We start from the raw sequence: 27,998 nt of genomic DNA, 5'->3' as shown, positions 1-27,998 counted from the left end.
AGGTCACTGGGATGGGGACTGGTTAGGAAGGGGACCCTGAAAACTCAGAACAGAAAGAAAACCAATGGCAAGACCTGCTCCCCTCCACAGACTGAGGCCGGGGTCCGAACCCCTTTTGATGATTCTCCTTTTCCTTTATTCAACCTCGGTGAGGAGAAGGAAGTGGATGAAGTCACAGACGGGGCAGGCACACACGCACACGACGCACGGGGGAGCTCCCCGGACGGCCGAGGTCCACAGCCTGTCCGGGCAGCGCCCGCCTCCATGCTATGTACATTCACATTGTGGGCGGCCTCCGGGGGCCGCGGTCAGCCGTTGTGCTTCTGAGCAGGGGCCGAGCACACAGCAGGCACCCAGGCAGGATGGCCGGGGCCTTCCTCCTGACGCTGGGCCGGCAATGCTCTCACCGCTGGAGGAGCCCAGAGGAAAAACTGGGCCAGTCTGCAGTGGAGGCCCGGAGCGACGGCCAGGTGGGGCCTGGAGCACAGCGGCCCTGCAGTGAGGTTTGGGCCGGGCCCATAGGCTCAGATGCAAGGCTCAGGGCCCCAGACCCACCTGGGGCACCCTGTGTTTGCCTGCTCACTCCCCTCCTTTCACGGGGCAGAGGCAGCCTGGCCCCCAGTCCACCCGCCCTTTTGGTCCCAAGATACCAGCACAGAGAAAGGATTATGGAGGAAAGGCGGGTGGCATGTCCCCAGACCTGTCCCAGGGAAGGACACTGACCCGGCTCTGGAAGGGAGAGCCCACAGGCCAGTAAGCAGCTTGGCCAGCTGCCTGCCTCCCACTGCAGGACCCTGGCCCGGGCCGGACACACAGGCCAGAGCCTCTCTGTCTCAGGTTGGCTGGGCCAGGGCTGAGACTGGCGGGGTGGCTTCCCATCCTGAGTGGGGGGAGGCACACCTTCCACGGCAGGAAACACAGCACACATTGTACACTAAAGCCAAAGCACCTTAGGGGAAGCCTTGTTCCCACTTCACAGGTAGGGAGACTGAGTCTGCACTAGACCTCAGTCCTACAGCCCAAGGGACACTCGTTCCCGAGGACACAGTTGTCCTGGGGCAGCACCTGCCCAGGGACGGCTTTCCAGGCTCTCAGGCTGCCTGTCCATCTACAGCCCTTCCCCAGCAGCACCCCAAGAAGAAACGGCTACTCTAGCCCAACTCCCAGCCGGCTATCCTAGGCCTCATCTCTGGCCTGGACTCGGGGTGACACTTGCTGGCTCTAGGTTGACCAGAGGTGCACACAGAGGCTGGGTGAGGTTAGTGGTTAGTCCCAAGGTGGGGGCAGCAGGGGCCGAGGGCACATTCACAGCCACAGCTCGGGTCCAGTCCCAAGGCCGGGTCTGGGACGCTGCTCCTGGACAGAGAGGGAACCGAGAAGGGGGTGTGCTGCTCGGCCGGCAGCCCCGCCTGCCCTAGGATGACAAATGTGGTTAGTGCAAAAATGAACCAGACAAGCTGCCGAGTCTTGGGGCAGGGGAGGGGGTTTGGCACCAAGAAGGTGGCCAGGACTGGGCGAGCAGCCTGGGCTCGGCGTGGCACCTGCCATCCTCTGGCCGCTGCAGAGGGCTGGGCTCCCCAAGCAGGGTGGGTGCTGGGGGAGAGAGTGGGGCTGGCGGGAGGCTTCTGGCAACTGGCAGGAGGGGCCTACGGTCGGGTGGAGAGGAGGAGGAACTGCCTGGGAGAACACGCCGAGGCCCCTCCAGCCGCCGGCTCAGAGGGAGCCCAGAGTGGGCACCGCATGGCCTGTGAACGAAAGAAGGGACACACGGAAGCCTGGAGGGCACAGCAGAAGCATCAGAGCTGCAGGAGGGAAAGAGCAGGCTGGGGCGCGAGCCGAGGAGAAGATGGGGGTCCACGGGTTGGCCTGGTGCAGAGTTAGCGTCAGGACACAGCACCGAGTCCGGCCCAGAGCCGGGCTCCGTGAAACCCCCTCCTCAGAGGCAGAGGGGCATGGGGGCGGGGCTGGAAGGCCCCGTGTCGGTGGCGCCGCTCCCGTGTCCAGGTGTGTCTCCGCGCCCCTGCGGGAAGGGGAGGGGAGGGGCGAGCGGCCGTGCGGCGGGTCCGGCGGGTGGTGCGGGTGGACGCAGCAGTGCTGGCACGGGGAGGAGCAGGCGATTGGCACGTGTGCGGCGGGCCGGCCGGGGCTGTCTAGTGGCCGCTGCCGCTGGAGTCGGGGCGAGGCTGGCTGGTGGCGAGGTATTTGGCTCTCATGCTGGAGGTGTACTGGAGGGAGACAAGGTGGGGAGAGGGGTCAGCGGGGCGCTGGCACAGCGGCGTGGGCCTTGGCGAGCTGAGCAAGAAGCACTGCTGCGGGCAGGATGGGACGGGTGGTGGTGCGGCGGCAGGGCCCCGGCAGAGGGCTCCAGAGTGGCCGGCGGGCTCCATGAGCAGAGGGCCAGCCTCCGTGCCCCAGGCTCAGGATGGGGACCAGCCGGCCTCCTCTTCCGGTGATGGGAGTGCGCTCAGGCATCTGGGCACCCAGCCAGGCAGAACCCTGCCCCAACAAAGGGCCAGCGTTGTGAGGCCGCCCAGCTGCACCCCACATGCCCAGGACCTCCATGCCACACGCAGGCTGCCCTTAAGGGCCTGGCTTGGGGGACGTGCGGAGGCCTCCTCCCCCAGCGGGATCCTGATCGAGGAGCCAGGAGGAGAGCATCGTGCAAAGGCAGAGTCAGGCTGGGTTCGAGAAAGGGTCAGGGGGTTCCCCGATGGCCCACAGCCCCCGGAACCAGGAGACCCCACAACCACTCTGCCCCATCACCTCGGGGAAAGGGGGACCCTGAAAGTTGCACAGGCCCCTCGAGCTGGGGGATGCTGTTGCCTGCTTGGGCTGGGAACAAAGCGTGGGCTCCTCCCAGCTCCTGGACACTGGAACGGAAGCAGCTGGGGGCACGGTGAGGAGGGCACGGACGGCACATCCTCTCTGCCCTCATCCAACCCAAAGCATGAGGTGCTCAGCGCACACGTGTGCGCCAGTGCCCTCGCGCTGCACACATGTGCAGGAGGAGTGTGCTACAGCCGCAGGCCTGAGGGGATGTGGGCAAAGACCCAGGCATGTGCCAAGTGTCACCAGAGGTGGGGACAGCGGCAGGCTGACCCCATACCTGAGGCCCCACACCAGTGTCCCCGACCAGGAGGGTCACTATTCTCGGGCCCTGATAGCCCTCCTGGAGCTCCTGGGGGAAAAGAATGTTGTGAGCGCCAGGTCAGCCACTACACTGGGAGGGAGGCGCCGTGGGCACCTGGGAGCCATGTCATCGCCCGGACATGCAGCAGGGGGCGGGGCAGCACCCCAGCCCCTGAAGGAGCCCAAGCACGCACAGGCGGATGTGGGGGGACGGCTTGTCTGCGTGCATCTGTGTGTGCTTCCGAACATGCGGGGAGATGCCTCCAGGGCTGGGCCCGCTGGCCAGGATGGCATGAGTGCACAGAGCCGGGCACCAGGGCCGGCGCACCCTCGGGCCTGCGGAGATGGTCTCCTTGCTGGAAGGGGCAAGATGGGATCGCCTGCAGCTGGGCTGGGGGGGGGGGGGGCACTGCCCTGGATGGGAGCGTCGTGGGCCCAAGGCCAGCACGAGGTCACCGGCTGGGCCAGGGAACGGACAAGTTCGTCGTGGCCCAGAGCTGGCCCAGAGCTGGCCCAGCGGGGGCTGAGCAGAGACCCAGGCCGGAGGCCGGCCCTGGCACGGGGGCAGCCGTGAGCAGAGAGCATGAGGCACGGAGGCGTGACAGGCAGGCGGTGCAGGCCACCTGGGGCAGGTCAGTACCTGTCACTCTGAGGGCACGGCCACCACAGCGTTCGGCCACTATCCATGGGCTTAAACTGCCAGCCTGTGTGGCTGCCAGAGTCCAGGGCCGCCAGATAGCGCTAGGAGGGCCCAGGGTGGGAGGGATGGAGGGGGGAGAGAGAGAGAGAGAGAGAGAGAGAGGGTGGCCTGAATGCCAGGCTGTGGGGGGGCCGGAGTGGAAGGCCACTGGAAAGGGCTGCTGGGGCATGATGGGTGGCTTGTATGCCACACAGACTCTGATCCGGGCCATGGGCACCCCAAGGCCACTACACAGGCACGCTTCTCAAGGCGGGTGGCCTTCAGCTTTTCTGGCCCTGTTCTTTGCAGGCCATCAACTCCAGGAAGGCCACCAGGGCCCCTTTCAGTTGGCAAGCTCCTTCTCTTTGGCACCAAACCGCCCTGTCCCCTTTCTTTTCTGTCTCATCCCGGAGCACAGAGGGGACACTGGCTGGAAGAGCCAGAGGCTGGGTCCTATTCTGAGCTCAGGAAGTCAATGAAAGAAATGAAAGTGGACCAGACGGGGAAAAGAGAAGCCAGGACCTCTTGAAGCCAAGCTGACCCACTAGGCAGGTGGCCCCAGCCCACTTGGGCCCCAACATACCTCCAGGCCAGCCTGGGGGCCCACTCGGCACTGTCTCCTCAGACCAGACGCCCACCAGAGAGCCCTCCCCCCAGCACTGGAGGCGCACAGCCCTCCCCGGCACCACCCCGTGCCCCAAAGACTTACTGAGGGTGGGGGAGACTCACGCCCGATGAGGGGGGTGTTCTCACAGCGAGGGTTCTGGAAGTTGGCATTCTGGCTCCTGCAGTGTGAGGAGAGGGGGTCGTGAGCGACGTCCTCGGCAGGCCCAGGGCTCATCCAAGGCCGCCCCGGGGCAGACCCAGTGCCCACCCTGCTCGACCCTGGACCTTCTTCTCCTCACCAGCCTACATGCGGCGCACTGGCAGAGTAGCTGAGAGCTCTGCACGGCCCTAGGTGGCCCACCCCTGCCCGGAGGGGCCCCTCACTACGAGGCTGGCCCCTGGCCTCACCCAGGCAGCCCCACACCCTCCCTACAGCCTCTCTCTGAGCGAGTGGCCTCACTGCGGCCACCACCCAGGCTTGCCGGGACCACCCCGCCAGAAGCCAGGGCAGCTCCTGCTCCAGCCCCTGCCCCTCCGTCTAGCTTCTCACTGCGGCGGGCGCGCCGGGGTCTGCCTCCCCCCGCCCCCGCTCCAGCGCGGCTCACATGTACTCGGTGACCGGCGCGTTGCTGACGGTGTGCGCCGCAGCCGGGAGGCTGGTCTCGCTGCCGTAGCTGCTCCCGCAGCTGTACAGGCTGGGCATGTGCACGCGGTATAGGCTGTCGTGCGTCTGCCTCGGCCCGGGCGCCACCTCCTCCTCCCCATCCTCGTCGGGGCCCCTGCAGGGAGGGACACCCAGTGCTTGTCACAGCCGGGCCCAGGGCAGCCGGCCAGGGACCCTGGGAGGGTCCGCTCAGAGGCAGACACACGTCGTGCGGATCCTGGCGTGCTCGCCCACGGCCCACGGCACCGTGACGTGCTACCTCGGTCGCGTCCTCTTGAGACGGGGGAGCCACGGATGCCGACCCTCCGCCTGTACACAGGGATGCTGTCTGCCTTCAGGGGGTGGGGCAGGGTCCCTCCTCGCAGGGCGGAGAGAGCTGAGGCCTGGAAGTGGGGGTGCCCTCTCCTGGCCCTGCAGGTCCCAGCCTGCACCTTTGGGTGGCCTGAGCCCGATGCTCCCGCTCTGCTGTGCTCTGGCCTTCTGTCCGCTCTGTTCAGGCTGCTGCGGGGTGAGGCAAGGGAGCCGGGGGCCAGGCCTTGGGCACGCGCAGCTCTCTTCACGTCCTGCCTGCTCCGGATCAGACTACCCGCGGCCAGGCTACCTGGTGGTGAGGGCACAGGTCGGCCAAGCCAGGGCTCCTGTCCCTCCTCCCGAGTGCCAGCTCTGTGACTCTGCGCAGAGGGCCTCCCCTCTGGGCCCCTTGCAGTGAGATAAGCAGGACTGGGTAGCAGCCGGCTGGGCGGCAACGATCAGCCAAGCCCCGGGCTAAGCCCTTACACGCAGCGGTTCACCGAGGGGCCTGCCGACCCCAAGACGGGTGTCTCTCACGACCCCCATTTCACAGTTAGGGAGACGGGAGACCCAGAGTTGTGAAGCGACTTGCCCACAATCACCTAATAAGCAATAATCTGAAACCCAGGCCATGTGGTTCCAGGTCTGTTCTCTTAGCCACTTCCCTAGGGCTGCCACCTTTTTTATTACCACTGCCACCATCACTGCCAGATTCCTCACTGACACCACCACTGTCACCGTCCTCAGGACCGTCATCATCACCGTCATCACCATCACCACCCTCACTGCCAACGGCAGCATCGCCAGTGCAGAACCCCAGACAGAGGGAAGAGATCTGAGCTGAGGTCCTTGTCATCTGATCTGGGCCACCAAGAAGCAGCCACAGCCCAGTGGGAGGGGAGGTGGGAGTCTGAGAGATGAAGTGTCAGGCCCCAAGCAAGGGAAGGGGCTCGGCTCCTCCCTGCACCTCAATGCAGAACTGACCAGGGAGACGGAGGCAGGAGCTGCCAGGACCCCCACTTCAAAGACAAGGACAGAACAGCCCCACAGGAAGTAGCTGCCATCCTGGTCATCCAGCTGAAGAGGCCACGGAGGCCACAGCTGCCCAGGGCCCTCCCTGTGGAAGCTCCACGTCCCCATAGCTGGACAGCTGCCGTCTCCATGCACGAGCCCTGCACACATGCCCCGAGGGGCGGGGAGACAGATGGGACACCCTGAGGCCGGCCGGTCAGAGGTGCAGAGGCGCGTGGGGCATGGAGCCGGCGCTGGCGGGCAGGACAGCTGGCTCCACCTGTCTGCCCTGGACTTGCACGTGCCCTGGGCCGGGAGCTCCTCTAGACTCGGTTTGCCATCCGGGAAATGGGGCTGCTCGCCGCGGACATGCTAGCCTGTGAGCACCGCAGCAGCTTACAGAGAGTCAGCCGGGGAGGAGGCCGTCTGCTGCTGTCTCGGGGGAGGACAGCGGTGTCCAGAAGGCACATCCCGACAACATCCCGCCAGCGGTGTGGCCGGGGGCGAGCGCTGAGCCCCTCACCTTTTCTGCTGCCAGGTGTGGGGGACGCTACAGACGATGGAGCTGAACATGAGAGCCGTGACGAAGGAGAAGAGCGCCAGGTAGATGAGGCCCTCCACGCCGTCGTAGCAGAAGCCCGTCAGGGCCTGCACGTAGTCCTGGGGCCAGACAGCATGGGGACAGCACGGCCCACAGAGACCGGAGAGAGACCGGGAAGGCAGGGTGAGAGGGGACGCGCGGAGCTGCAGCCCAGCCCACGGCTCGCCGCCTGACAGCCCCCCAGCTCCAGCCTGGACTTCGGGCCCCCCACCCATGGGTACGCGCCCATTCTCCAAGTCCCCACCCCCACGCAGCTGCACCCTCTGCCCCCCAACCCCCCAGCTGCACTTCCAGGTGCACTCTCTGCCCCCCAGCTGTACCCTCTGCCAGCCCCCCAGCAGCACCCCTGCCCCCAGCTGCCGCGCCCTGGCTCCGGAGGCCGGTTCTCACCAGATGCAGGCTGCGGCAGTCCACCAGGGCAGTGAGGTGCTGTAGGTTCACCTCTGTGCCGTTCAGCACCTCCTGGACACGGAGCAAGGGGTCCTAGGCGGGGACACATAGCACACAAGGTCAGTACCACGGTCGGCTGGGGGGGCCTGAGCCAGGCATAGGTCCTCTGGGAGCCCTCGGGGTGCCTGTCCACCCATACCCTGCCATTGAGACAGCCCTTGACCCCGTGGTCTTGACCCAGGCCCTGAGGACCTTCAGCTTCTAGAAACGAGGGCCAGAGTCTGTGTCCTGGCCCCAAAGGGACTGCTGAGGACAGAAGCATACTGGGGTAAGTGGGACCCATGAACGCCTGTCAACACAGGAGAGACAGCAAATGCCCACGTAGCTCCTGATGGGGACCTGGTTCTCTGGAAGAACCTTACTTTCAGGAACAGTTAAGGAGAAAATTTTCATGCTATTTTAAGTGATGAAACATTATTTGAACACTCTGTATAGAGCAAGCCTGGTCCCGTAGTGTGTGTCTGCCCCTCTGTGTGTACACGGGCATGGGCACCTCTGCCCACATCCTGTCCATGGGCAGACGACCCGACAGAAACCCTCCAGGGTGGACAGGGTGCCTCTAGACCAACCAGAGGGCCCGATACAGCCTTCCGTGGCGCACGTCCCAAGAGCGCCCAGCAATTCTGAAGCGGATCTCCAGACAACAAGACTCGCCATTCGGGGCTGAATAGTCACCCCCTGCCCCAAATTCCTATGTTGCATTCCTGACCCTAAACACCTCGGAACGGGGGCTGTATTTGTCGGTGGGGTCTTTCAAGAGGTAATTAAGGCAAGCGGAGGTCACGAGACGGGGGCTCCAATCCCATGGGAGTGGGGTCCTGTAAGAGGAGGGGGTCGGGGCACACACAGGCAGAGGAGGACGACTGCAGGAGGACACGGGGCGAACACGGGGTCTACACACCACGGAGAGAGGCCTCGGAAGACGCCTGCCCAGACCATACCTGGTGTTGATGACCTTGACTTCTAGCCTCTGGCGGGTGAGGGAGCGCATCTTGGCTGTCTCAGGCCCCCCGGGGTTCGGAGCTCCCCAGTGGGACCCCAGCTACCTACCCACTCACTCACAAAATACCCAGATGATGCCCCGGCCCGAACAAAAGTAAGAAGCAACTGCAATAGTGTGTCTCTATGTGCATCTTTTCCTTAAGTTTTGCAGCTTGTTACAGAAGTCTGAGCCCAGCTGTGTGCACACATGTGCCCCAGCCCCCGCCTCGCTCTGCAGTGGGGTGCACACGGGCAGGACGTCTGTGGGCTGACCCCTCTCCGCCGCCCCCAGGCTGACCCCCGGGGACGCTAGACTTCGTCAGGAGCGTGGTAACAGACATGTGGACAGAATGCTCAGGACCCAGAACACTGCGAGGGAAAAGCCGCCACCTCCCCCTCCCCGGCCCCCCCACAGTTCCCAGAACACCTCCAAGGGCCGGGGGCGGGCCTTCCTTTGTTCCCACATCTGTCCCCATTTTCCCTTTTCGTGTTTTTTTTTTTTTTTTAAATTCAAAGAGTTGGTATTACTTTTAAGATAAAGAGCTACATTATTTTTAAAAACCTAGCCCAAACCCCCGGGGCCATGACGGGCAGTGAAGGGGAGGAGGGGAAGCGGCGCCCTGCTCACCTTGGTGGCCGGGTACTCCCGGGGGACGGTCTTCAGAAGCTCAGCCACCAGGTCCTGCATCTCCACCAGCGCCTTGTGGCTGCCAGACAGCTTCTGCTCCACAGAGAGGCCCGCTGACTCCGGCAGGGGTAGGGCAGCCCGGCTCCCCTCCCCCAGTCCCACCCACACCCAGGTCAGGCAGTGCCGGGGCCCCAGGGGAGCCCTTGGGGAAGCTGCTCCTGTCCCCAGGAGGCTGCCCACACCGATCACCGAAAGCATGGTGACTTCAAAGCAGGGAGCATTTCACGATCCCCGGGGCCTGCACAATCACAGGCAGTGACAGCCAGTGGGCCAAAGCATTTCCCTCTAGACTCCATTGTGACTCCGGCTCAGGTGTTCCACAGCGGGCCCAGGACCCCTCCCCCAGTGAGACATCCCTGGGCCCCTCTGCACCTGCCCTGCCTGAGGTTGGCTTTGCCCTGCAGGATGGCCCTGGCACGACCCAGGAACTGACAGGAATCCCCAGTCCCTGGGGGGCATTAAGCAGTCCACCCCAAAGGGCTTGCACCAAGGGCATGAGGGCACTAACCACGGGGGCAGTTAGCGACGCCAACGTGGCATTCATCTAGCGGCCCCCCACCCCCCAGCTCCTGGGGTCCCAGGGTCTCAAGGCCTCTGAGAAGGGCTGAGGGCCACAGGGCTTCCCAGGGGCGGAAGCAGCGAGCACTCACCTGCTGGAAGGGGTTGGTGGCCCGGGCCGAGCAGGCCAGGTAGTACTGCAGAATGTCTGCGGACAGAGGTCAAGGCGGTGGTGTGAGGGCGGCTGTGTGCATGAGCCGTGTGCGTGCCCGTGTGAGCCCATGTGTGTGCTTACATGCACCTGTGTGCACCTGCATGGATACTGCGCGCACATGTGTATGTGTATTTCTGCACAAGTGTGTGGACAGACACACATGCCCACACATCTGTATGCACACACGCGTGTCTGTATACATGTATGTGCATGCACGTGTCCATATGTGCATGTGTCTCTGCACACATGCGTGTGCAGGTGTCTGTGTGTTGTGCCTGTGTGCGCTCAAGCACATGTGTGAGGAGCTATGGCCTGCAGGGAGCCCAGGGCCAGGGCCCAGACCCTTCTGCTCCAAGCAGGATCCTTACAGCACGCACAAGTGCCCCGTGGGATGCAGCCCTCTTCCTCTCTTCCCCCTGGGGCAGCAGACAGGCACTGAGGGTGGGCAAGGGGTCAGAAGAGACGCAGGGATGCATGGGCTCCTGGCTGGCAGAGGAGGGGACAGGACCTGGACACGGCTGTCAGGAGGGCTCAGGACTCAGGTGGCCTGTCTACTCCCCATTAAAACATGTGTTGATTCTGTGTCCAACATTTGAAGATGGGATTCACTTACAATTGTGATTCTGGAAACCCCAGGAGGCCCACACCTGGCTGGAGCTGAGGGAGGAGCGGGGAGCCCGTGTGCCTGCCCCACGCCCATAAGGCTCTCAGACCTGCAGACTGAGGGGGCTCAGCACCCATCCCTGCAGCAGCACTGTGGTTTTGGAGTCCCAGGTGCCTCCCTCCTGGGGCCCTGAGGCCCAGGACAAGAGCAGGTGCACGGGGCTGGCCGCAGCCTGGTCCCCCTTCCTGCCCTGCTCGGGCCTGGGCTCCCACGCAGCTCACTTTGGCTGCTTGTAGAGGGGCCAGCATGCTGGCCTTGGCTCTGTCTGGCCCTGGGAGGGGGGCCCATGGCTTCCAGGCAGGATCTCACACTCCCTTGAGGCTGGGGGCTGCTCTCGCTTGCTAAAGACCCGGGAGTCCTCAGCAGTGAGGACCTGGAGAGGCCGGGGGCAGTGGTGGGCACAGCAGGGCCACTCCTCCCCCATGGTGGGGAAGAGGGCAGACAACCCTCCCTCCTGGGGGCTCCTCGGGCTCAGGTGGAACCTGTTCCTCCAACCAGATAAGCCAAAAACCAGCCCCCTGCTCATCCCTGTGGCTTTCTAAGGCAAAGAGGAAGACGGTCCTCTGAAGGCCAGCATTTTAAGGCCACTTAGAACCCCTGTCCCTGCGGGGACAGTGCCTCTACCCTTCTCTCGAGGAACATGTAGCACCCACAGCAGGGCACACCCACGAGCTTAGCACCTTCCAGCTCTGGCTGCACCTGAGCCCCAGAGCCCCACATGCAGCTGCCTCTTGGGACGGCCAACTGGCATCACACTGTGGCCCCCACCCTCACCGCCGGACCCGCTCCCTGCCCCCACCTTGGTCTGCAGATCCGGTGACGACAACAGCTCAGGCAGAGAGCAGGTCCTTAGCGCCTTCCTCCCTACACCCGGCGTCTCCGGGAGCCTGTCCTGCTGCCTCACAGCACGTCCCCATCCATGCTCCGCCCTGCTGGCTCAAGGCACCCCATCTCCTGACTGGAGGAGCACAACAGCCTCCCTGCCTTCCTGCTTGACCTTGTCGCTCCAACAGCCCACAGATGCTCTGATGAGGCAATCCAATCTTGGACCATGTCTCTTCTGGGCTTCCCACCCTCCAATGGACCCCCCAGAATTAAGCCCAAATTCCTGTCCTTGACCTGACCTGCCTGGCTCCCCACTCTTTCCTCTCCCAACTGGTCTATTTTCTGCCTCACAACCATACCAAGTTTGTCTCTGCCTCAGGGCCTTTGCACAAGACACACAGCCTTCTCTTGTTCAATTTTAATGCTACCTCTTTGGCAGGCCACACTGCTACCTGCTCTGAAGCACCATGTCATCACTTGCCTTGCCCCCCTTGTCACCTGTCCCCACCCTCACCCCACCCCCCATCACTGGCTCAACACAACCCGTGTCCTCATCCTCAGCACCCCCCGTTCACAGAGGTGTTCCTGTTCACTCACTAACTTCCTGATCAACGTAGGTCCTGCCTCCCCCAAACTGAGGGCCAGGAGGGAGAGGATGCCTTGGCCTAGCTCAGCAGGGTCTCCCTAGCCTGGCCGCTGGGGTCCTGGCTCAGACACAGCTGCTGCAGACTCACCCCCACTCAGCACTGAGTGCTCCTCCACCATCCTGGTCACATAGGTGTCAGGGTCCACACAGAAGTCACTTGAGCCCTAGGGGGGTACAGGCAAGGAAGATGGGGTGACCAAGCCAGGTCCCCCACCCTTCAGCTCTCACAGATAGAGCCTGCAGCCCAGGTCTGTTCTCAGCCCCGGAAGGTAACATGTAAATGCTGTGTGCACTCCTCGTGGAACCTCAGTGTCCCAGGCAAGAGGCATGTGACATTCTCCACCCCTTCCCATGCTTAGGCCCAGCAGACCAGGATCACGCATACCCCTGCCACTCACCACAGACACGGCCAGCTCCAAGCCCAGTGAGCCCCAGCTGATGACCAGGGCCAGCACGCCCAGGAGGCAGACCCTTGGGGCAAAGAAAGCCAATCAGCATCCCCCAGGCTGGCGTGCAGGCCAGAGGGCCAGGGCCCTGGGGAACATTGAGCGGGGGGTCTCCCCACACAAGGGCTGTGGCTTCTCCCGTGGCCTGGCCTTAGCCAGAGCCACCCAAAGGCCAGGCACAGATGGACTTCTCTCCCACCTGGTGTGGGCTGCAGTGGGGCTCAGAGCTCAGGAAGCGGCTGGTCTTCCTGCTTCCCCCTCCCCCGAGCAGACAACAGGTCTTGGCCTTCACTGGGCTCTCCCTGTCCCCCAAGCACTGTCACTGGCAGCGCCTGGCCCAGGTGGAGGCAGGACACAGCTTTTCAGCTGTCCTGGGGGAAAGGAGGCCAACATTTCACAACTACCCTATGGACGAGCCATCCCCACCTTCATCTTTGAGATGAGGACACGGAGCATCCGTGTCCGGGGGCCACCCACCCCAGGTGGCCAGCTGAGTTAGCCGCACGGCAGGGATCTGAACCCACAAGGACTCCAGGCCAAGGACAGAGCCTCCGGTGTGACCCCCTGGTGTCCCCATGAGCTGGTGGGGCCTCACCCCTCGGCAGACCTACAGCTAGACCCGCAGATGGGCGAGGGGGAGGCAGGGCTGATTCAGAAGGTGGTGCTGTGGGTGCCGCCCCCCTGCTCCCCACTGGCCCTCAGGCCCACAGACTCACCCAACCAGAATGCCCTTGGAGCTGCGGATGAGGCCCACCAGCACCAGCAGGCAGATGGCCACTTCGAGCAGCAGTAGGCCGAGGTAGCCCAGCCACCTGTGGGCACACAGAGGGTATGGGTGGGGCCCAGAGGGGCACCCACGGGCAATTCTGGAACACTGGGGGCCTAAGGGGCTGCCATCAGCTCTTGTAAGAGGTCCTGGGGAACTTGGCCCCTCCCACCCACCAAACCTCAGACCCCGGGCTCTAGGGGCCAGTTGGGACAGGGGGGCAGAAGAGAGGGCCAGCCGCACCTGTACCAGTCGTAGAGGTCCACCTGCTCCGCCAGCACCTCGAGCGACACGGCGGGGTTCCTCCAGAACGGGATGGCCGCTGTGTAGCCCAGCAGCGTCCCGAGAAGGCCCCGCAGCCGCTGCACTGCACGCAGGGGCTCCGGCCGTGCCGCCAGCTGCCGCTCCAGGCTCTGCAGACTGGGCTCCGCCGAGCGGTTCAGGGCGGCCGCCGTGTCCCACACCTGCGCCGGGCCGGGGGCCGGTGAGCCCGGGCACAGACCCGCTCCCAGCACATGCCCACCCCTGGGGCACACACGCAGACACAGGGTTCAGGGGCAGGAACAGAGCCCCCCCTTCCCATCGGACGGCCACTCACGCGGTCCTGGACCCCTGCCACTGTGCGGTTGGCGTGGCGGAGCGAGTAGGTGGCCCGATGGATGCCGTCACTGGTCTCCCCGTTGCCATAGAACCCCACAGCGATGCCAGCGCTAGGATGGGGCGGGGGGCGGGCGGATGAAGCCACATCGCCTGCAGGCAGGGGGGGGGCCCTACTGGAGGGGGCAGAAATCCCCCCTTCCGGCCCCGCCCCCACCTGGCCAGGCCCGGCCCTGCGCTCACCTGCAGACCAGCGTGGCGATGATCACGCACCAGGCGGTGCAGCAGCAGTCGGCATCCAGATGCTCCTCGCTCTTGCGCCGTCGGCAGCACAGCCAGAAGGAGTAGAAGAGCAGGAAGAGAAGGTCCAGGGCGAGGCAGGCCAGCGCGGTGGCCCCCAGCAGCAGCAGCGCCTGTGGGAGATGGGGAGGTGGCGCTGGAGGGGCGGGCGCGCGGCCAGCTCTGCCACACCTCTAACATGCTGTGCGGGGTGCACTGGAACCCAGCTGTCCTCCAGCCCTGGGGGCTGAGGCTCCCCACACTGGGGTGCTTGCCTGTGAGCCCCCAGACTCCCATCCTTAACCCTGCACTAGCCACCAGGATCGGCCCAAGCCACACTCCCAGGGGCCAGGTGAGCATGGCCATGAGGTCCCTCCAGGTCCAGGGCCCCCGAGCCCAAAGCAAGATATGTCTAAACAGGGGTCCCTGACCAAGCCCAGGAAGGAGGTGCTGGGTGGGCAGGGCCAGCACTACTGATGATGGCCACGTTGCCAAGGAATGCCCCCAATCTTCTGGAGCCCATTTTCTCTTCTATAAAAAGGGAGGGAATGCTCTCCCCAGGAGAGGCCAGTGGGAGTCTCCAGGCAATGTGCATCACGGAACCAGGTACACAGCAGGGCTCTCCCTCTCGGCATGGACACTGCTCTGGACCTGGCTGCTTTTGTGAGCCGCCGGGCCTCTGGCAGCCAGAAGGGCCCGGAGTTCTCTAGACACATCCAGGAGTCACCAGGGAGGAGGAAGTGCCCCCGCAGCACCCTCCTATCACCGAGGTCGGCGCCCCTGATGGGAAGTGGTTGATTTGGTCCCGCAGGGACACCCACTGTGGGCTTGGCCCGGGGCTGGGCCTCCACCTGTTGGAGCCCATGGCTCTCCCTTTCGCCTGGCCCAGTGCATCACCTCCGTTCCACTGATAAAGAAACTGGCTTCAGAGAAGTTATGGAGGAAGGACTCAAGTCCCACGTCACGGCCTGTCTGGGACCTCTGCCCATGTCCCGTGTTGGGGTGGGGGTGGTGGCCTGATGGAGCTGCAGGCTGGGTCTGACCATATTCACCTCCTGGGTGGCGGGGGCGGTAAGTACCAGGCAGAAGGTCCAACACACAGCGGCACCCACCCCACGGGGACCATCAGATTTGTGGTGTGGCCACTGGGTGCCCCACAGCTGCCCTCACTGGCACTGCCGCAGAGATGCTGGGCCTCAGGGAGACCTGGAAACACCCTCCCTCCCCCATGTCTGAATGCTCAGCAACAGTGACTGTCTCTGGAGTGCTGGCGGGGGTGTGTGTGTGGCGGGGGACACCCACCTGCCCCTCCCCCACCCACCGCAGGGCACCCCCTTGGGAAGAGGCTCAGCCACCTTGGGCCTGGCCCCCAGCAGCTGTCTCCCAGGAGATGGCTGCCAGGCAGCGGAGGCAGGATGGCACTCCCTGCCCTCCCAGGAGCCCGCTGGTCCCAGAGGTCTCCCCTGAGGCCCACCGCTCCCAGCCAGCATCCCCCCACACCTAAGGCGGGGCCCCCCCACTTCCCATCAGACCAGAGCCTGCCCCTCTAGCCACGCTTCAGAGCAACACGGGCGCCCTGGGGGCTGAGGTGCTGTCTGGAGCCACCACGAGGCGCAGGGTGGGGAGGACCAGGGGGACACCATGAGGCTGTGGTCACAGGCCACTGCCCTGCCGTGCGGGCTGCCCCACACCATCATCTGGCCACAAGGGGTATCAGAGGCTGGCGCCCTCCCTTCCTCCTTCAGGTTGGGGGTGCAGCTGGCACCGCCCCACAATGGTAGGAGGCCTGATAGGGGCCCTGATGCTCTGCTCATGAGCTGGTGGGGGGAGGGGAGCTGGCCTTAGTGCCACCCCACGGGCCCACGGCTCCTGGAGGGCAGGGGCGCTCACATCACGGAGTGTACTCCCAGCACCCAGGCCGCAGCCAGGAGCCTCCAGGCCATAATCAGGGGCGTGTCAGGGGGCCAAGGGCCAGTCATTGGAGGGGGCTTGCCTTGCGGATCCCGGTATCAGGCACTGCCCTCATCCTGCCCAGCCCCGGAAGTCAATGAACATCAGAGTGCTTGCAACAACACCGTCCTATGGGCTCCCCGGGTCTGCCTCACACGCACAGCCTGGACGTTGACCCGAGGGCTGCAGGCCCTGCCTACCCGCTTCGCTGGGCAGAGGCCAAGGGCGGAACACAGCACGGCCCCTGGGGCCATGGCTCACTCCGGACATCTGCACTTTCCTAGCCCAGGCTGCCTGTCAGTCACCAGTCCTGACACAGCCACCTCTTCGCCACCTTGCCCCTGGGCCCTCCAAGACCACAGCACACCCAGACCCAGCCTCCTTTCGCCGCCCTGCTGACCCTGGCTCCCATGCTTCCCTGTCCCTGCCATGCGCTCACGGTCCCCCTGAAGGTCACCTTTTCTCCAACAGCTGTCCCTTGGTCCCGGCCCTGCCCCGCCATCATGCCACCTCCTGTCCTGCCCGTAACCCCTCACCCCACGCACGCGGAGAACAGTGGGCATGGAGTGGGTGTTCAAATACGCACACGGACACACATCCTCCAGAGGATGGGGAGCCGGGCCCAGAGGCCCAGGGCCCCAAGAGCCCACCCACTCTGGCGCTCACTGTCATCACGACTCCAAGCACTGACGGGTCCAGTCGCTGCCTCAGAGGAGTCAGGACCACCCACTCCCATTTGCCAGGCAGGAAAACTGAGGCCAGCCAAGCGGGCCCTTCACACCTGGAGGAAGGAGGGGCTCACAGTGCCTCTGGGAGCCAAAGCAGGTGCCAGCCTGGTAGGTCCCCGGTGGGTACTGCCCGAGGGCTCCGGAGCTGCCAGGCTGGTGGAGGGAGCCGGGGGGCGCCGCCTGCTGGACACGAGCTGGGCCACGCAAACCGGAGAGAGCAGGCCAGGGTGGTGCACCGGGCCCCGTCCGTGAGTGGACCATGGCCAGGCACCTCCCTGAGCCGGCCTGTCCACGTCCGGAAGGTCCCGGTCCCTGCGCCGGGAGTCAAGCTTGTACCTTTCCTGGATCCTCTCCTACGGCTTTGATTTGGTTTGTTTAGTTGTTGTGGGTCTTTTGGGGTTTTCTTTTTTTTAAAACCACACACTTGTACTAACTTCGTAATTACAGTGCAGAGCCAGAAATCTGTCAGTGGCTCTTTCCAGCCGAGTGAGGGAGGGCCCCGGTCGGAGCCCAGCTCTGCCACGTGAGTGTCCCGTGCAGTCTCGCCCGGCCTCTCTCTGCACCCCGTTTTCACCTCTGTGAGTTTTTGGGAGTGTTCCCCGGTCCTCTGGGCTAGCCTTGGGGAGAAGGCCTCCGGGACCCTGAATTGGGCCCCTCTTGGTCCATGGCATGGTCCCACAGGCCCTGCTGGTGCCCACAGTCCCCCAGGAGCCATGACGGACAGGAGGGGAGGGACATCCTGGCTGGCTACCAGGAGGCCCAGAACTACCTGCGGCTAGACAGAGGAGCGAGGGAGGGGGGTTCGGCCCCGCCCTCCCAGCCACCCGAAATCTCAGGTCCACGAAGGGGCGTCCAGCCTGCTGGGAACCAAAGCACCAAGGTTCCAGTGCTGCTCAGTCTGGCTCAAAGACATGACCGTGAGTCAAACTCTTGCCTCAGTTTCCCCACCTATAAAGGAGAGACAGGAACATCACTCTCCTGGCCCAGGACTGTTAAGATGGCAGGAGCTAGTCCCTTGAACACACAGAACAGGACCTCCACAGGGTCTCCCAGGAAAGGTCAGGGTCCTGAGGGTGGCTGCTCCCAGGGCCAGCTCTGCCACGGTGCAGCCCGGTAGGCTGGGGGCACAGAGAGGGCACCCTGACTGCTGGGGGGGCTGGCCCAGGGCCACTCAAGGACAGGCTGAGGCATGCCCACATCTATACCCACACGTGCACTCCCATACATGCGTGTCCACACTCACACGTACACATCTACACCCATGTGTTCCCAGATGTTCACACCTGTATTCACACTCACACATGCACACGAAGGTGTCACCCTGTGATCTCCCCAGCAGGGGCACAAACAGCAGCCTGTGGCTGGAGCTCCTGGGGATGGGGGGCGGTCCCAAGAACCTGGGTGTTGGGACACCTGCTGGGCCTGGGAAGTGGGGAAGGCCGCCTCACTCACGGCCACAGGAGCAGAGGTTGCTCCTACCCCAGCCCAGCCTTACGGAGCCAGTCAACGACCAGGGACTCGGGGAGGACCACTGCCAGGGAGCCCCGGGCCAGGCTTGATGGGGGTCAGCTCTGGGGCTCAGAGCTGGGTACCAAGGAGGTAAGTTACTTTCCAGAGGCTTCCCTGGAGGCAATGACAGGCAGAGGCCCAGGTGCCCCGTCACCCCCACATACCCCAGGAGCCCTGGTCACTGGGAGCTAGGCATCCACCTTGCCCCCTGCTGGTCTGCCTCCATGGCTTCAGGAAGCCCCCCTACTAGGACAACGGGGTCTGTCTGCATAAACCTTCCCCAGCAGATGCTGGAAAGGCCTCCCTGAGCTCATCAATCTAGCGAAGGCAGTGCCCACTCTGGCGCTTGGCCCTGGCCCCCAGCTCTATACCCCAAGGTCTGACAGGACTGTGGCTCTGGGGCCTGGGCCACCACGAATTCCCTCTGCCAGGCACCTCTGGCTCACAGGTGGGGCACGGGGGCGCAGTGGTGTTGGGGGGTCTAGCCCATCTAGCAAAGCTGCAGAGCCCGTCGCCGGCTGGGTGCAGGAGCCGGGCACGAGGGCACCCAGCGTGACCTGTGCCCGTCTCCTCTTCTGCTGGCGTTGCCGTGGCAGCCCCGCCTCCCCTGGCCAGGAGCCGGCGTCCCCTTCACTTCCCCTGGGCCCATTCAGAAAGAGAATGGGAAATGTCTGATCAGCATCTGGGCTCTGACCAAATGGAATTTTCCGTCTGTGATGGAAGTGATGTCAGCACTCGGTCAGGCGAGGCGAGATGCTCGGGCCAGTGTCCCGACCGCTGGCCACAGTGCTGGCTGCCAGCCACCGGCAGCACTCAGCACACACTGGGCTCTGTGAGGGTGCTCACAGCGGGGGCTCTGTGTGGCCCTCCCGCCCCCCCCAGCCCTCCAGCTCATTTCTCAGCTCTGGGCCACCCCCTCCTCCCAAGGCCCCTGCAGTCCCCGCCGGAGTACAACCCCCTGCCCCGGCCTGTGGCCAGACACTCTCCTGCAAGCCCCAAGGGCCCCCCCAAGCCCCCCTCCACTCTGGAAACACCCCAGGAGCCAGAGCTCGGGGTCAAGAGCCACCCCTGGCCCAGCTCTGAGGCCTGGGGCCCAGGGAAGCAGCTGTGTTCCAAGTGAGCCTAAGCCGGTTCCCTGCATGGGGTGGGGGACCCCTGGCTCAGCCCCAGGCTTGCTGGCAGGCGGGGTGCTGGGGGTCCCAAGCTGGGGAGGGTCCACAGCGTGCCACCAAACCTTCCTAGAGCTTTGCAGCAGACAGGAGGCTTGGCCCCATCCACAGACGGAGACCACAGCATCAGGGGCTCCAGGCTGGGAGCCCATCCCTTCGACACCCCACCGCTGGCCTGGACACCGCGTGTTGGCTCTGTAGCGCAATGGATAGTGCACTGGAATTTTTCTAGACATGGCGTGTTGGTGCCTGGGCATCTGCACCCCTCCCCTGCACAACACTAGGCTCAACTTCAGGGCAGGCTGCTCTGATGTGCCTGAGGCCACCAGGCCACGAGAGCCGCACAAGACCCCGGCTGCGGCCACGAGTGTGCCTGCGTGGGAGCACACCACACGTGGTCCACACATCGGAACCCCCAGCAGACTGCTTCCCCACACACCCCTCTCTCTGGAGAGGAGCCTCTATGCCTGAGGTCCCCCCCACTGCCCATGGCATGAGAGGGACAAGCAAGGCCCTGAAGCCCATGGAGGTGGGGGCCCCTGCAGGAGGCCATGGCTGGCAGGGCTGCCCCTCGGCTCGCCCCCCACCCCCCTGCACCAGCCCTCCCTTCAGAAGGGCTCCTCCAGCAGTAAAGGGCAAGGCTCCAAAGACTAGGCGAGTCCACATTCCTCCAGGGCCCTGGGACCCCACTCCCCACACCCCAACAGCCTCCTGTTGGCCCCATCTCCCTGGATTGGGGAGGCCCTCAGCCCAGGGCCAGCCTGAGACCGAGACACATCAGCACAGGCAGCGTCCGGATTCAGCCCCAGGCCCGACACGGGGACACAGGGCACAACAGACACAGCCCCTGCCGGGCACGCAGCTCCCGGGACCCCGGCATGCCGGCCGTGTACTGTCTCAGAGGCCATGGGAGCCAGGCAGACAACCCGGGGTTGGGGGGGACAAAAACAGGTATCTGAGAGCGCCAGCAGGGCACCATGGAGGAAGGGTGTGCTCCCAGAGGGGGACGGCCTGGGCATAGGCCCAGCGTGAGACCCAGGCTGCACACCTGGGTCCTCAAGGGCTCTGGTAGCTAGAGTGGGGACAGGCAGGTGTGTGTTGGGGGGGGGGCGCAGCAGACCCTTCCACTGCTCTCCAGCAGGGGACATCTTACCCCAGCCCCAGAACGGCCAAGGGCCTTTCTCCAGAGGAAGAGACCAGGTTAGGGTATCCAGGAGGCTGGCGGGATCCCAAACCCCAAGGCACCCTCTAGGAATCCACACGTGGCTCGGCTGGAGCCCTGGGCCCAGGCTGGCTTGTTGCCCTAGCTCCTGGGTCTGGGATGCCTTGCCGGGAAGGGCTCCCACTCACATGGCTGCCCGCTCCCCTAGGGCTAGCTCTTTGCCTCAGCACCCACTGTCGCCCAGCCAGGCACACAGCCTTGCTGGTCCCTAGACTACCTGGGGAGGGGGTGGCACCCACCTTCCAGGCCAGGGGCCTGAGGCCAGAAGGGTCGCCAGAGGCCCATTCACATAAGTGGTACAGAAGCAGGGTCTGAGCCCACAGAGGCCTCTTGAGGAAGGCTCCAGAAAGGGCCCCCCTTCACCTCCCGGGCCAGGCCGTGGAGTGGAGCAGGGCGCCGGGCTGGCTGTTCAGCCCACAGTCCCCCCACCCCTCTAACACACTTGGCTGTGGCTCCAGATGCCGGCAAGAAATTAAAAACAGATTTTCCACTGAGCTGGACTTGGGTTTCCCAAATTCCATGACGGTGAGCTCGTGGCCATCCCGGAGAACGCACAGCCAGTGGCCAGCCAAGCAGGAGCCCAGAAGGGGCCCAGCTGTCCGCCCAAGTCCCTTCACGCTGAGGTCTGAGACTCAGAGCGCCAGGTCACACATGCAGCAGCTGAGCCCTGACGTCCCCACGGGGTACACACCACACTTGCCCTTATCCTCCGGGAACCATGGAGACAGAGGCGTAGCAAGGCCAGAGGTGGGCAGAAGGCCCTGAGAGGAGTGCTGGTGGGTAATCCCCCAACCCAGCCCCCGCCTGCCGCCCTCCAGGTGTGGGGTGCCAGCCTGCTCTCCTGCTGCCTGTGTGACACGGGTTCATGGCATGAACGGTCACAAGGGCTGCTCTCCCTACGGCAAGGGTGTCTGTTTTGGTCCCGGTGCTCTCACACATTTCCCAGCAGGACACCCAGAAAAGCCCTCCGCTCGCCAGACCTGTCTGCAAGCGCCTTGCCCCTGGCCAGCCCTAGAGACCCAGGCCACAAGCCTCAGTATAGCCCGGGGCCACCAGACAGGCCTGGTCCCAGGACACACATCGACCAAGGAGATGTGGTTCAGGGGGTGCAGCCTCCTGTGAGGACCCCGGCCTCAGCCAGCTTCCTCTGGGGAAGGGGCCTGCTAGGGGCCTGCTAGCTGAGGCCCAAGGGCGGCCCCCATGTGCAGGCCCGTGTGTGCACATGAGCCCATCTGGACACCTAACAACAGTGGAAAGGGAGTCTCACGAGGGGTCCCGTACAACCCCTTCCCCACAACCCGCCCCGTCACCTGTCACCTTCAGCCCCTGGCCCAGCCTGGGCCCTCTGCCGGCTCCTGCTCCTGGGGGCACTCCCCTCACCCAGGTGCCTTCTCTGAGGCCCTTCTCCTGCCCCTGATATTAGCCTGGAGGCCTGGCCTTGACCCAGGCCCACTGAAGCCCTCGCAGCCTATCCACAGTGTGAGGCAAGCTTGCCGCCTGGGCTCATGTCTCCCGTGCTATGGACACCGCTCCCCCTGACCCCCGGCCCCGGAGTCCTGCCAGGCAGGCGGCAGACCCGATTCGGGAGGCATGAGCCATCCCATCTCTGGTGGAGACCCCAGGGCGGACCCGGCATTTGTGGGCCCCTCCTTAGGACCTTAGATCAGGAGCACCCTCTGGATGGAGGCCCCCACCACCAGGTGGTCACATGTCCCAATGCCGGGAGGTCACATGGGAGAACTTCCCGTATCTGGAACCCAGTCCCTGGGCTGCAGATTCGGTTCCTCTTCTCCAGGCAAAGACTCAGCAGAGCTGCTGGTGGGGGAGGGGGCCCGCTCCCAACACCTGCTGCGCTCCCCAGAAACAGGCCCTGCTGGGGGACCCAGGGAGTCTCTGCATGGGGGCTGCATCCACGGAAAGCAGGCCGGACCGGAGCCTGCACACATCTCCCAGCCCACTGATGCTGGCTGGCCAGTGGCCACAACTCTGCTCCCACAGAGGCCACAACGCCTACCCCAAGGGCCACTGTGGGGCCGCCCCGAGGAACACTTAGAGAAAGGACAGCAGAGGCCCCTCTGGGGAAGCGGCCATGGCCTGGGCTAAGAGCCACAGTGCAGCCTGCCTGAAGCCTGCCCGAGCCCCTGCCCAGGGCCAGCAGCTGACGTCCCTCCTCACATGTCCCCTGCACAGACCAGCACGGTGCTGGCAACATGGCTTCCCAGCACGTCCCCAGACTCTTGGAAACCAGGAGCCACCAAAGGCAGAAGGATGGGGCCCAACGAGGCAGACCCCACACCGACGCCAAGTGGGGGATGTGCCAAGTTTCCCATGACACCCCCCACCCACACGCTGCCACCCAGGTGGAGACCTGGGACTTGGCTGCAGAGGTCACCAAAGGCCACGTCCTGCCTCCCCCTCCCCCACCAAAAAGGAAACAGCCAGGCTATCTGTTCTGGCAGGGGCTACCCTGTCCCCTCACCACTGCATCCCCAACGGCCAGCCCCTCAGTGCTGTCCATGTAAAAGGTGCTCTAGAAGCTTCCGCCCTCTCCTCAGTGAGGTCCGTCCCATTTGGTGTGTTTCTGTCGCTTGCAGCCTCAGCGCCCTGACTGTGACCACGGGACGCTGGTCAAGCATTAAGAACCAAGGGCCAACAATAAGGCCCAAGAGGCGGTGACAGCAAGGGCACATGGAGTGACTGTGGTTTAAGTGACACGCACCGGACAGGTAGACTTGCACGGACCGAATCCAGCCAGAGGGGCTTTCTGGTGTTTCCTCATGCTTTTTCCTATTTCCCAAACATTCCATGAGTGTTTAACACTTTTGTAAATGAGAAGACAGGCGACACACACTTTTCGGGACCCCCAGATCAGTGAGGAGGGTGAGAACGGGGCAGCCCACCCACAGCCTGCAGCCAGGTACGCACCTCACCTTGCCTGAGTCTCAGCATTTGACCAAGATCCTGTGGTCTTAGCTGGCCCTGGCAGTCATTCAACCCAGAGCTCAAAAATGGCCTCTAAGCAGTGCCCCTGATCTGGGTTCGCACACTTCCGGGCACAGGGCGCGCGCTCACTCCCTCCCGAGGCAGGACGTTCAGAATCCCTTATTTGGTCCTCAGGCTCAGGCTCCTCTCCGCCCCAAGGCCTTTGCATGTGCTCTTCCTGATGCCAGGAACCGTTTTCCCCAAGGACTCTACATGGCTACTTCAGTCTTATCTTTAGGGTCTCAATGGAAACACCCCAGCGCTCGGGGTTCTAACAGGAACCCACATGCAGAGTCCTACGTGCTGAGCAAACATGAGGGGAATGCTACCATATGACCTGGATGCGGAGCCAGTGTGCCCACTTATGCCAGGCTTCCAGGCAAGTCCCAGCCTTCTGGGTGTTCGCAGCCTGACTGATACCCTCCACGGCAGGGCAGGTAGCACCTCCTCCAAGAAGCCTTCCCTGACCACTGGGCTCCTGCAGGCCCTGTCCTGACACCTCCAGCCCCTCACAGCTTCCAGCCTATCCCCACCAACCCTGAACTGGCAGAGCAAGGGGGAGTCGTGAGGGCTGGTGGGGACTGATGGTGGTGGGGTAGACTCCTTGATAGAAGGGAAGCCCAGACAGATGGCTGGTTCCACCCAAGGTCACATAAATGGGAAGCCACAGAGCTAGGGCCCAGGCCCCCACTCTCCAGCTGGAAGAGAAGGCTCTGGGACCCCTGCCCAAAGCCAAGACAGGCCCTACCATCACCACGGAGCAGGCTGGCCGCAGGCCACATCAGGCCCCCAGACATGGGGCCCAGCTGGCTCCGCTCGGCCGTGCAGCCACCCGGGGGTCTCCTCCTTCCTCTGGGCCTGCAATCTTCCCTGCTGCCCAGCCCCCCAAATGAGAGTACCCACCCACTGAGCTGTCCCTGGTGCAAGGAGCTCTGGGCCCAGCCCCAGGGGCACCAGACCGACAGCCCCTCCTGGAAGGCAGCGGAGGTGGGGTAGTTAAGCAAACTCCAGAAGCTTCTCTGCTTCCTTCCAGTACCTGCCTACCCACAGATCCCATCAGCCCCCACAGAAACCATGGTGCACCCTCCCTGTAATCTGTCCATTCAGCAAACATCACGGGCCCCCAAGAGGTGGATGCAAAAGGTTCCCCTCCTCATGGGAGCCTGAGACCTTCAGCCTCAAGAGAAATGCCATCCTTGCTCCTGCTGAGGCTCCAAAGTGCCCAGTGTAGGACCAGCCAGTGCTCTGGGGGCCCCTCATCGGCTCCTAACCCCTGCAGGGGGCCAGCAGAGGGGGCCCCAGGAGGTCCCCCACCCTCCCAGGACTGACTCTGGCTCCTACCACGTAATCATTATGGGATTCTCAGCGAATCCCCTCTCCGAGCCTCAGTTTGCTAATCTGTACAATGGAGACGACCATTTTCATCTCCCAGGCTAGTGAGAGACAGCCCCACACAGGTTCCCAAACCAGAGCCTAGCACATGGGGTTTTCCAGTGGGTTTTACCAGGGCTCCCAACAGTGCATGGTGGGGGCAGGAAATAGCAAAGAAGCGCCAAGGCTGGTCTCCTCATGCTGCACACACCCTCTATTCCTGAACCCAGGCCCCACTTTTCTCCTGGGTAGTCCAGAAGGCAGAAGCCCTCCTCCCCACCTGGACCCAGCCCACACGGGGGGTGGGGGACTGCCAGACCCTTCAGCCCAGGTGGGGGCCGGCCTAACAGGTTCCCAGGCTGGGGTGGGGGTGGGGGTCCCTGGGTTAGGAGGATGAGGGCCCACCCACCATCAGAGCTGCCCCCCTCCATCCCAGGGAGGAACACTCCAAGGGAGGCACGAAGAGGCTCCAGGCCATGGCCCTCACTGACCCACTGCCCAGCCACCCAGGAAAGGGGCTCTGTTGCAACCAAAAATGGAGCTGGAGCATGGGGCCCGTGCATCCCCCACTGTGACCCCACAAAATCTGCCAGCCCAGATTTCAGGGTGTGACAATGAAGGATCGGAGAGGTCAAGCGCTTGCCCCAAAGCACCAGCACGGGAGGCAGGGGCAGGATGTATGTCCGGGTCTGGCTCCCGCTACAGCCCCCAGCCAGGAGCAGAGGCGGCTGGGGATGGAGACGGGCTGGTTTCCACGCCGTGAATTATTCAGTGGCTAATTCGGCTCCACAGAGAGGAGGCAGGAGAGTGAGTCAGAGCCCTCCCACAGCGGAGGAGGGAACAGTGCTCATAGAAGCCGAGGGCAGACATCAGGGACCTCTCAGGGGCACAGGGCCCTGCAGGGGGTAAGGCTGAGCTGTGGGGGCCCACGACCATTCTGGAGGCTTCCACAGGCTGGAGGCATCGGCCCCTCACTCACTCCCCACAACATGTCCCAGGATCTCCAGAGGGCAGGAGGGGCTCCAGCTAGTCCAACCGAGGCGGACAGGCAGCACAGCAAGCCTCAGGCCAGCAGGCCAGCTCTCTGTGGGTCCCAGACACCCCCGGTGGCCCCAGGGGCAGCCCCAGAACCTCCCAACTAATAACCGGCGGAGAACTTCCGCCAGCACAGACCCTGGCCTGCAGGAGCCAGGGGCCGGACATGGCAGAGCCAGGACATATGGGAGGCCCCAGGGAGCACAGAGGGTGCTGTTCCCACACCGGTCGGTACCCCAGGGCTGGACTCCTAGGACGTGGGCGTTTGAGTTTTCTAAAAATCTTGCCATCTCTGGGCATGCCTGGGCCAATCCCTGGCCCCCTTTCTAGTCTGCTTGGAAACAGATCAGCAGGGCTGGGGGAGCAGGCCCCAGGTGAGCACTGAGGCTGGGAGTGCTGGGTTCCCATGGTGTCCTCGCTCTGTGCTTCCGGTTCTTGCTCTCTAGATAAGGGCAACCAGGGAACACAGAGTTCTACGTAGATGAGGTGTGATCACGTCCACGGAATCCTGGATTCCCAGGCCATCTCCACCAGCAAGGCCATTCCACTCCACCTGGGGCTCTGCAACGACCCTTGGAGAGAAAGAACCCCAGGGGTGTCCCGGGTGACCAGGCATCCCAGTCATGGGGCTTCTGGAATCCGGATCCCCAGGCAGGAAGGAAATGCCCACAGCCTGGTCCCCTGCTCTGCACTCAAATGACAGCAGCTCAGTGCGGGGGGGTGGTGCTTGGGCTCAGCATGACCCCAGGCCTAGGGTTCTACCGGGAGAACCTGGGCCCTTGGGCAGAAGGCTGCAAAGGCTCCCACTGCCCCCCCCCCCCGCCGCCGCCCCAGCCCCTTTATAGCCTTCCAGAAGGAGGCCTATCTTGAGTGCCTGAGGCCAGGCCTCCCATCCTCAGGGGCTCCTGGCAGCCATGGCTCCAGCCAGTCCAGGTGTCACCAGAGCATACACTGTACCCAGCAGGGAGTCACTGCCCGCCTGAGAGGGCTGGCATCTGCCCAGCTCACTCACCCACCAAAATCTTGGCAGGGAGTGGGATTCCCCAGCCCGGGGCGGGGGGGGGGGGGGGGGGGAGCAAGGAATCCCCTCCAGTGCTCTGAGGTATCAGCTTGGTCTCAGAGCCCTGGGCTCCTCTGGGTTGGGGGCTCTGCAGGGCCCCAGGTCAGGGCTGCCCCAGGTGATGGGCAGGGGCCTGGGCTGGAGCTGACAGCTGGCAGAGGGGGCTCCACGGAGGGAAGCAAGGAGGCTCCACATGACCCCAGAAGGGAGGGCCTAAGTAACACCAGAGAAGGCTAGAATCTGCAGGAGGGCCATGGACCCTCCATGCAGGATGGGGGTCTTTAGACGCTCACAGAGGGGAGCCCCAGGACGCAAGAGGCGACCCTGGAGAAGAAAGGGGCTCTGACTCACGAGAAGGCGGAGGCCGTGACCCTCCAGGAGGACAGGGGGCGACGGCGACCCTCGGAGAGGAGGACCCTCCCCAGACCCTCGCCTGCGAGGGGTGAGGGGGTTGGGAGTCTTCAGACCTTCGAACGGAGGGGCCCTCACCCCCGACCCGGGGGGCCGCGTCACCTGCTGGTAGTCGGTGTCCTCGGGCCGGAACTGGCTGCTGGTGGTCTCCCAGCGCAGGTCGAAGTGCGGTAGCCGGTGCAGGAGGTTCACCCACCAGGGCGCCGCGTAGCTGACCCCGGCCATGGCGGGCTGGCCGCCTCGGGCGCGTGCCGCCGCGCGGCTCCTTCGCTGCCCCGGGGGCGAGGGGTTCAGGGGTCCGCCAGCCCCCGCCTGGCCGCCCGCATCGCCCGCGCGCTCCTGGGCCCGGCCCGGCCCGGCTCGGCCCGGCTCGGCTGCGCTCGGCTCCGCTCGGCCGCCCGCGCCCGCCGCCTCTTTGTTCGCCGCCGCCGCCGCCGCCGCCGCCGCCGCCTCCGCGCGCCCCCGCCCGCCGCCGGCCGCCCCGCCCCCGCGCCGCCATTGGCCCGCCGCCCGGAGGCCCAGCCCC

The 27,998-nt window shown here is 64.3% G+C and overlaps 1 protein-coding gene across 2 annotated transcripts; it reads right to left on the bottom strand.

Annotated features, from left to right (window-relative positions):
- Positions 1 to 113: 113 nt before the first annotated feature.
- TTYH3 (tweety family member 3) lies at positions 114 to 27,879 on the bottom strand. 2 transcript variants are annotated; one of them, XM_045075171.1, is made up of 15 exons: positions 27,575 to 27,879; positions 14,000 to 14,169; positions 13,758 to 13,869; positions 13,403 to 13,623; positions 13,110 to 13,205; positions 12,346 to 12,418; positions 12,036 to 12,111; positions 9,751 to 9,806; positions 9,041 to 9,133; positions 7,372 to 7,464; positions 6,904 to 7,040; positions 5,020 to 5,193; positions 4,518 to 4,593; positions 3,770 to 3,870; positions 114 to 2,225 (listed from the first exon to the last, which is right to left on the bottom strand). In XM_045075171.1, the coding sequence occupies exons 1-15, from the start codon at positions 27,695 to 27,697 to the stop codon at positions 2,210 to 2,212; spliced, it is 1,617 nt and encodes a 538-aa protein (XP_044931106.1). In that variant the 5' UTR covers positions 27,698 to 27,879; the 3' UTR covers positions 114 to 2,209. The 2 variants fall into 2 exon arrangements, with proteins under 2 accessions (XP_044931106.1, XP_004776413.1); XM_004776356.3 differs by lacking the exon at positions 3,770 to 3,870 and having other exon boundaries at positions 27,575 to 27,877.
- Between the last annotated feature and the right edge of the window lie 119 nt (positions 27,880 to 27,998).

This window comes from Mustela putorius, unplaced genomic scaffold, assembly GCF_011764305.1.
Source record: "Mustela putorius furo isolate JIRA1106 unplaced genomic scaffold, ASM1176430v1.1 tig00000139_pilon_pilon_pilon, whole genome shotgun sequence".
In the NCBI taxonomy this organism is placed as follows: domain Eukaryota; kingdom Metazoa; phylum Chordata; class Mammalia; order Carnivora; family Mustelidae; genus Mustela; species Mustela putorius.
The sequence above is the reverse complement of the archived record's forward strand: the minus strand, read 5'-3'. Positions and strand labels throughout refer to the sequence as shown.

Coding starts and splice junctions, on each gene's coding strand:
- TTYH3 (XM_045075171.1), bottom strand. CDS start 27,697: ATGGCCGGGGTCAGCTACGCGGCGCCCTGGTGGGTGAACCTCCTGCAC. Junction 13,206..13,402: donor GACCTCTACGACTGGTACAG/GTGCGGCTGGCC, acceptor GTGTGCCCACAG/GTGGCTGGGCTACCTCGGCC. Junction 7,465..9,040: donor GGGAGTACCCGGCCACCAAG/GTGAGCAGGGCG, acceptor GTCCCCGCCTAG/GACCCCTTGCTCCGTGTCCA.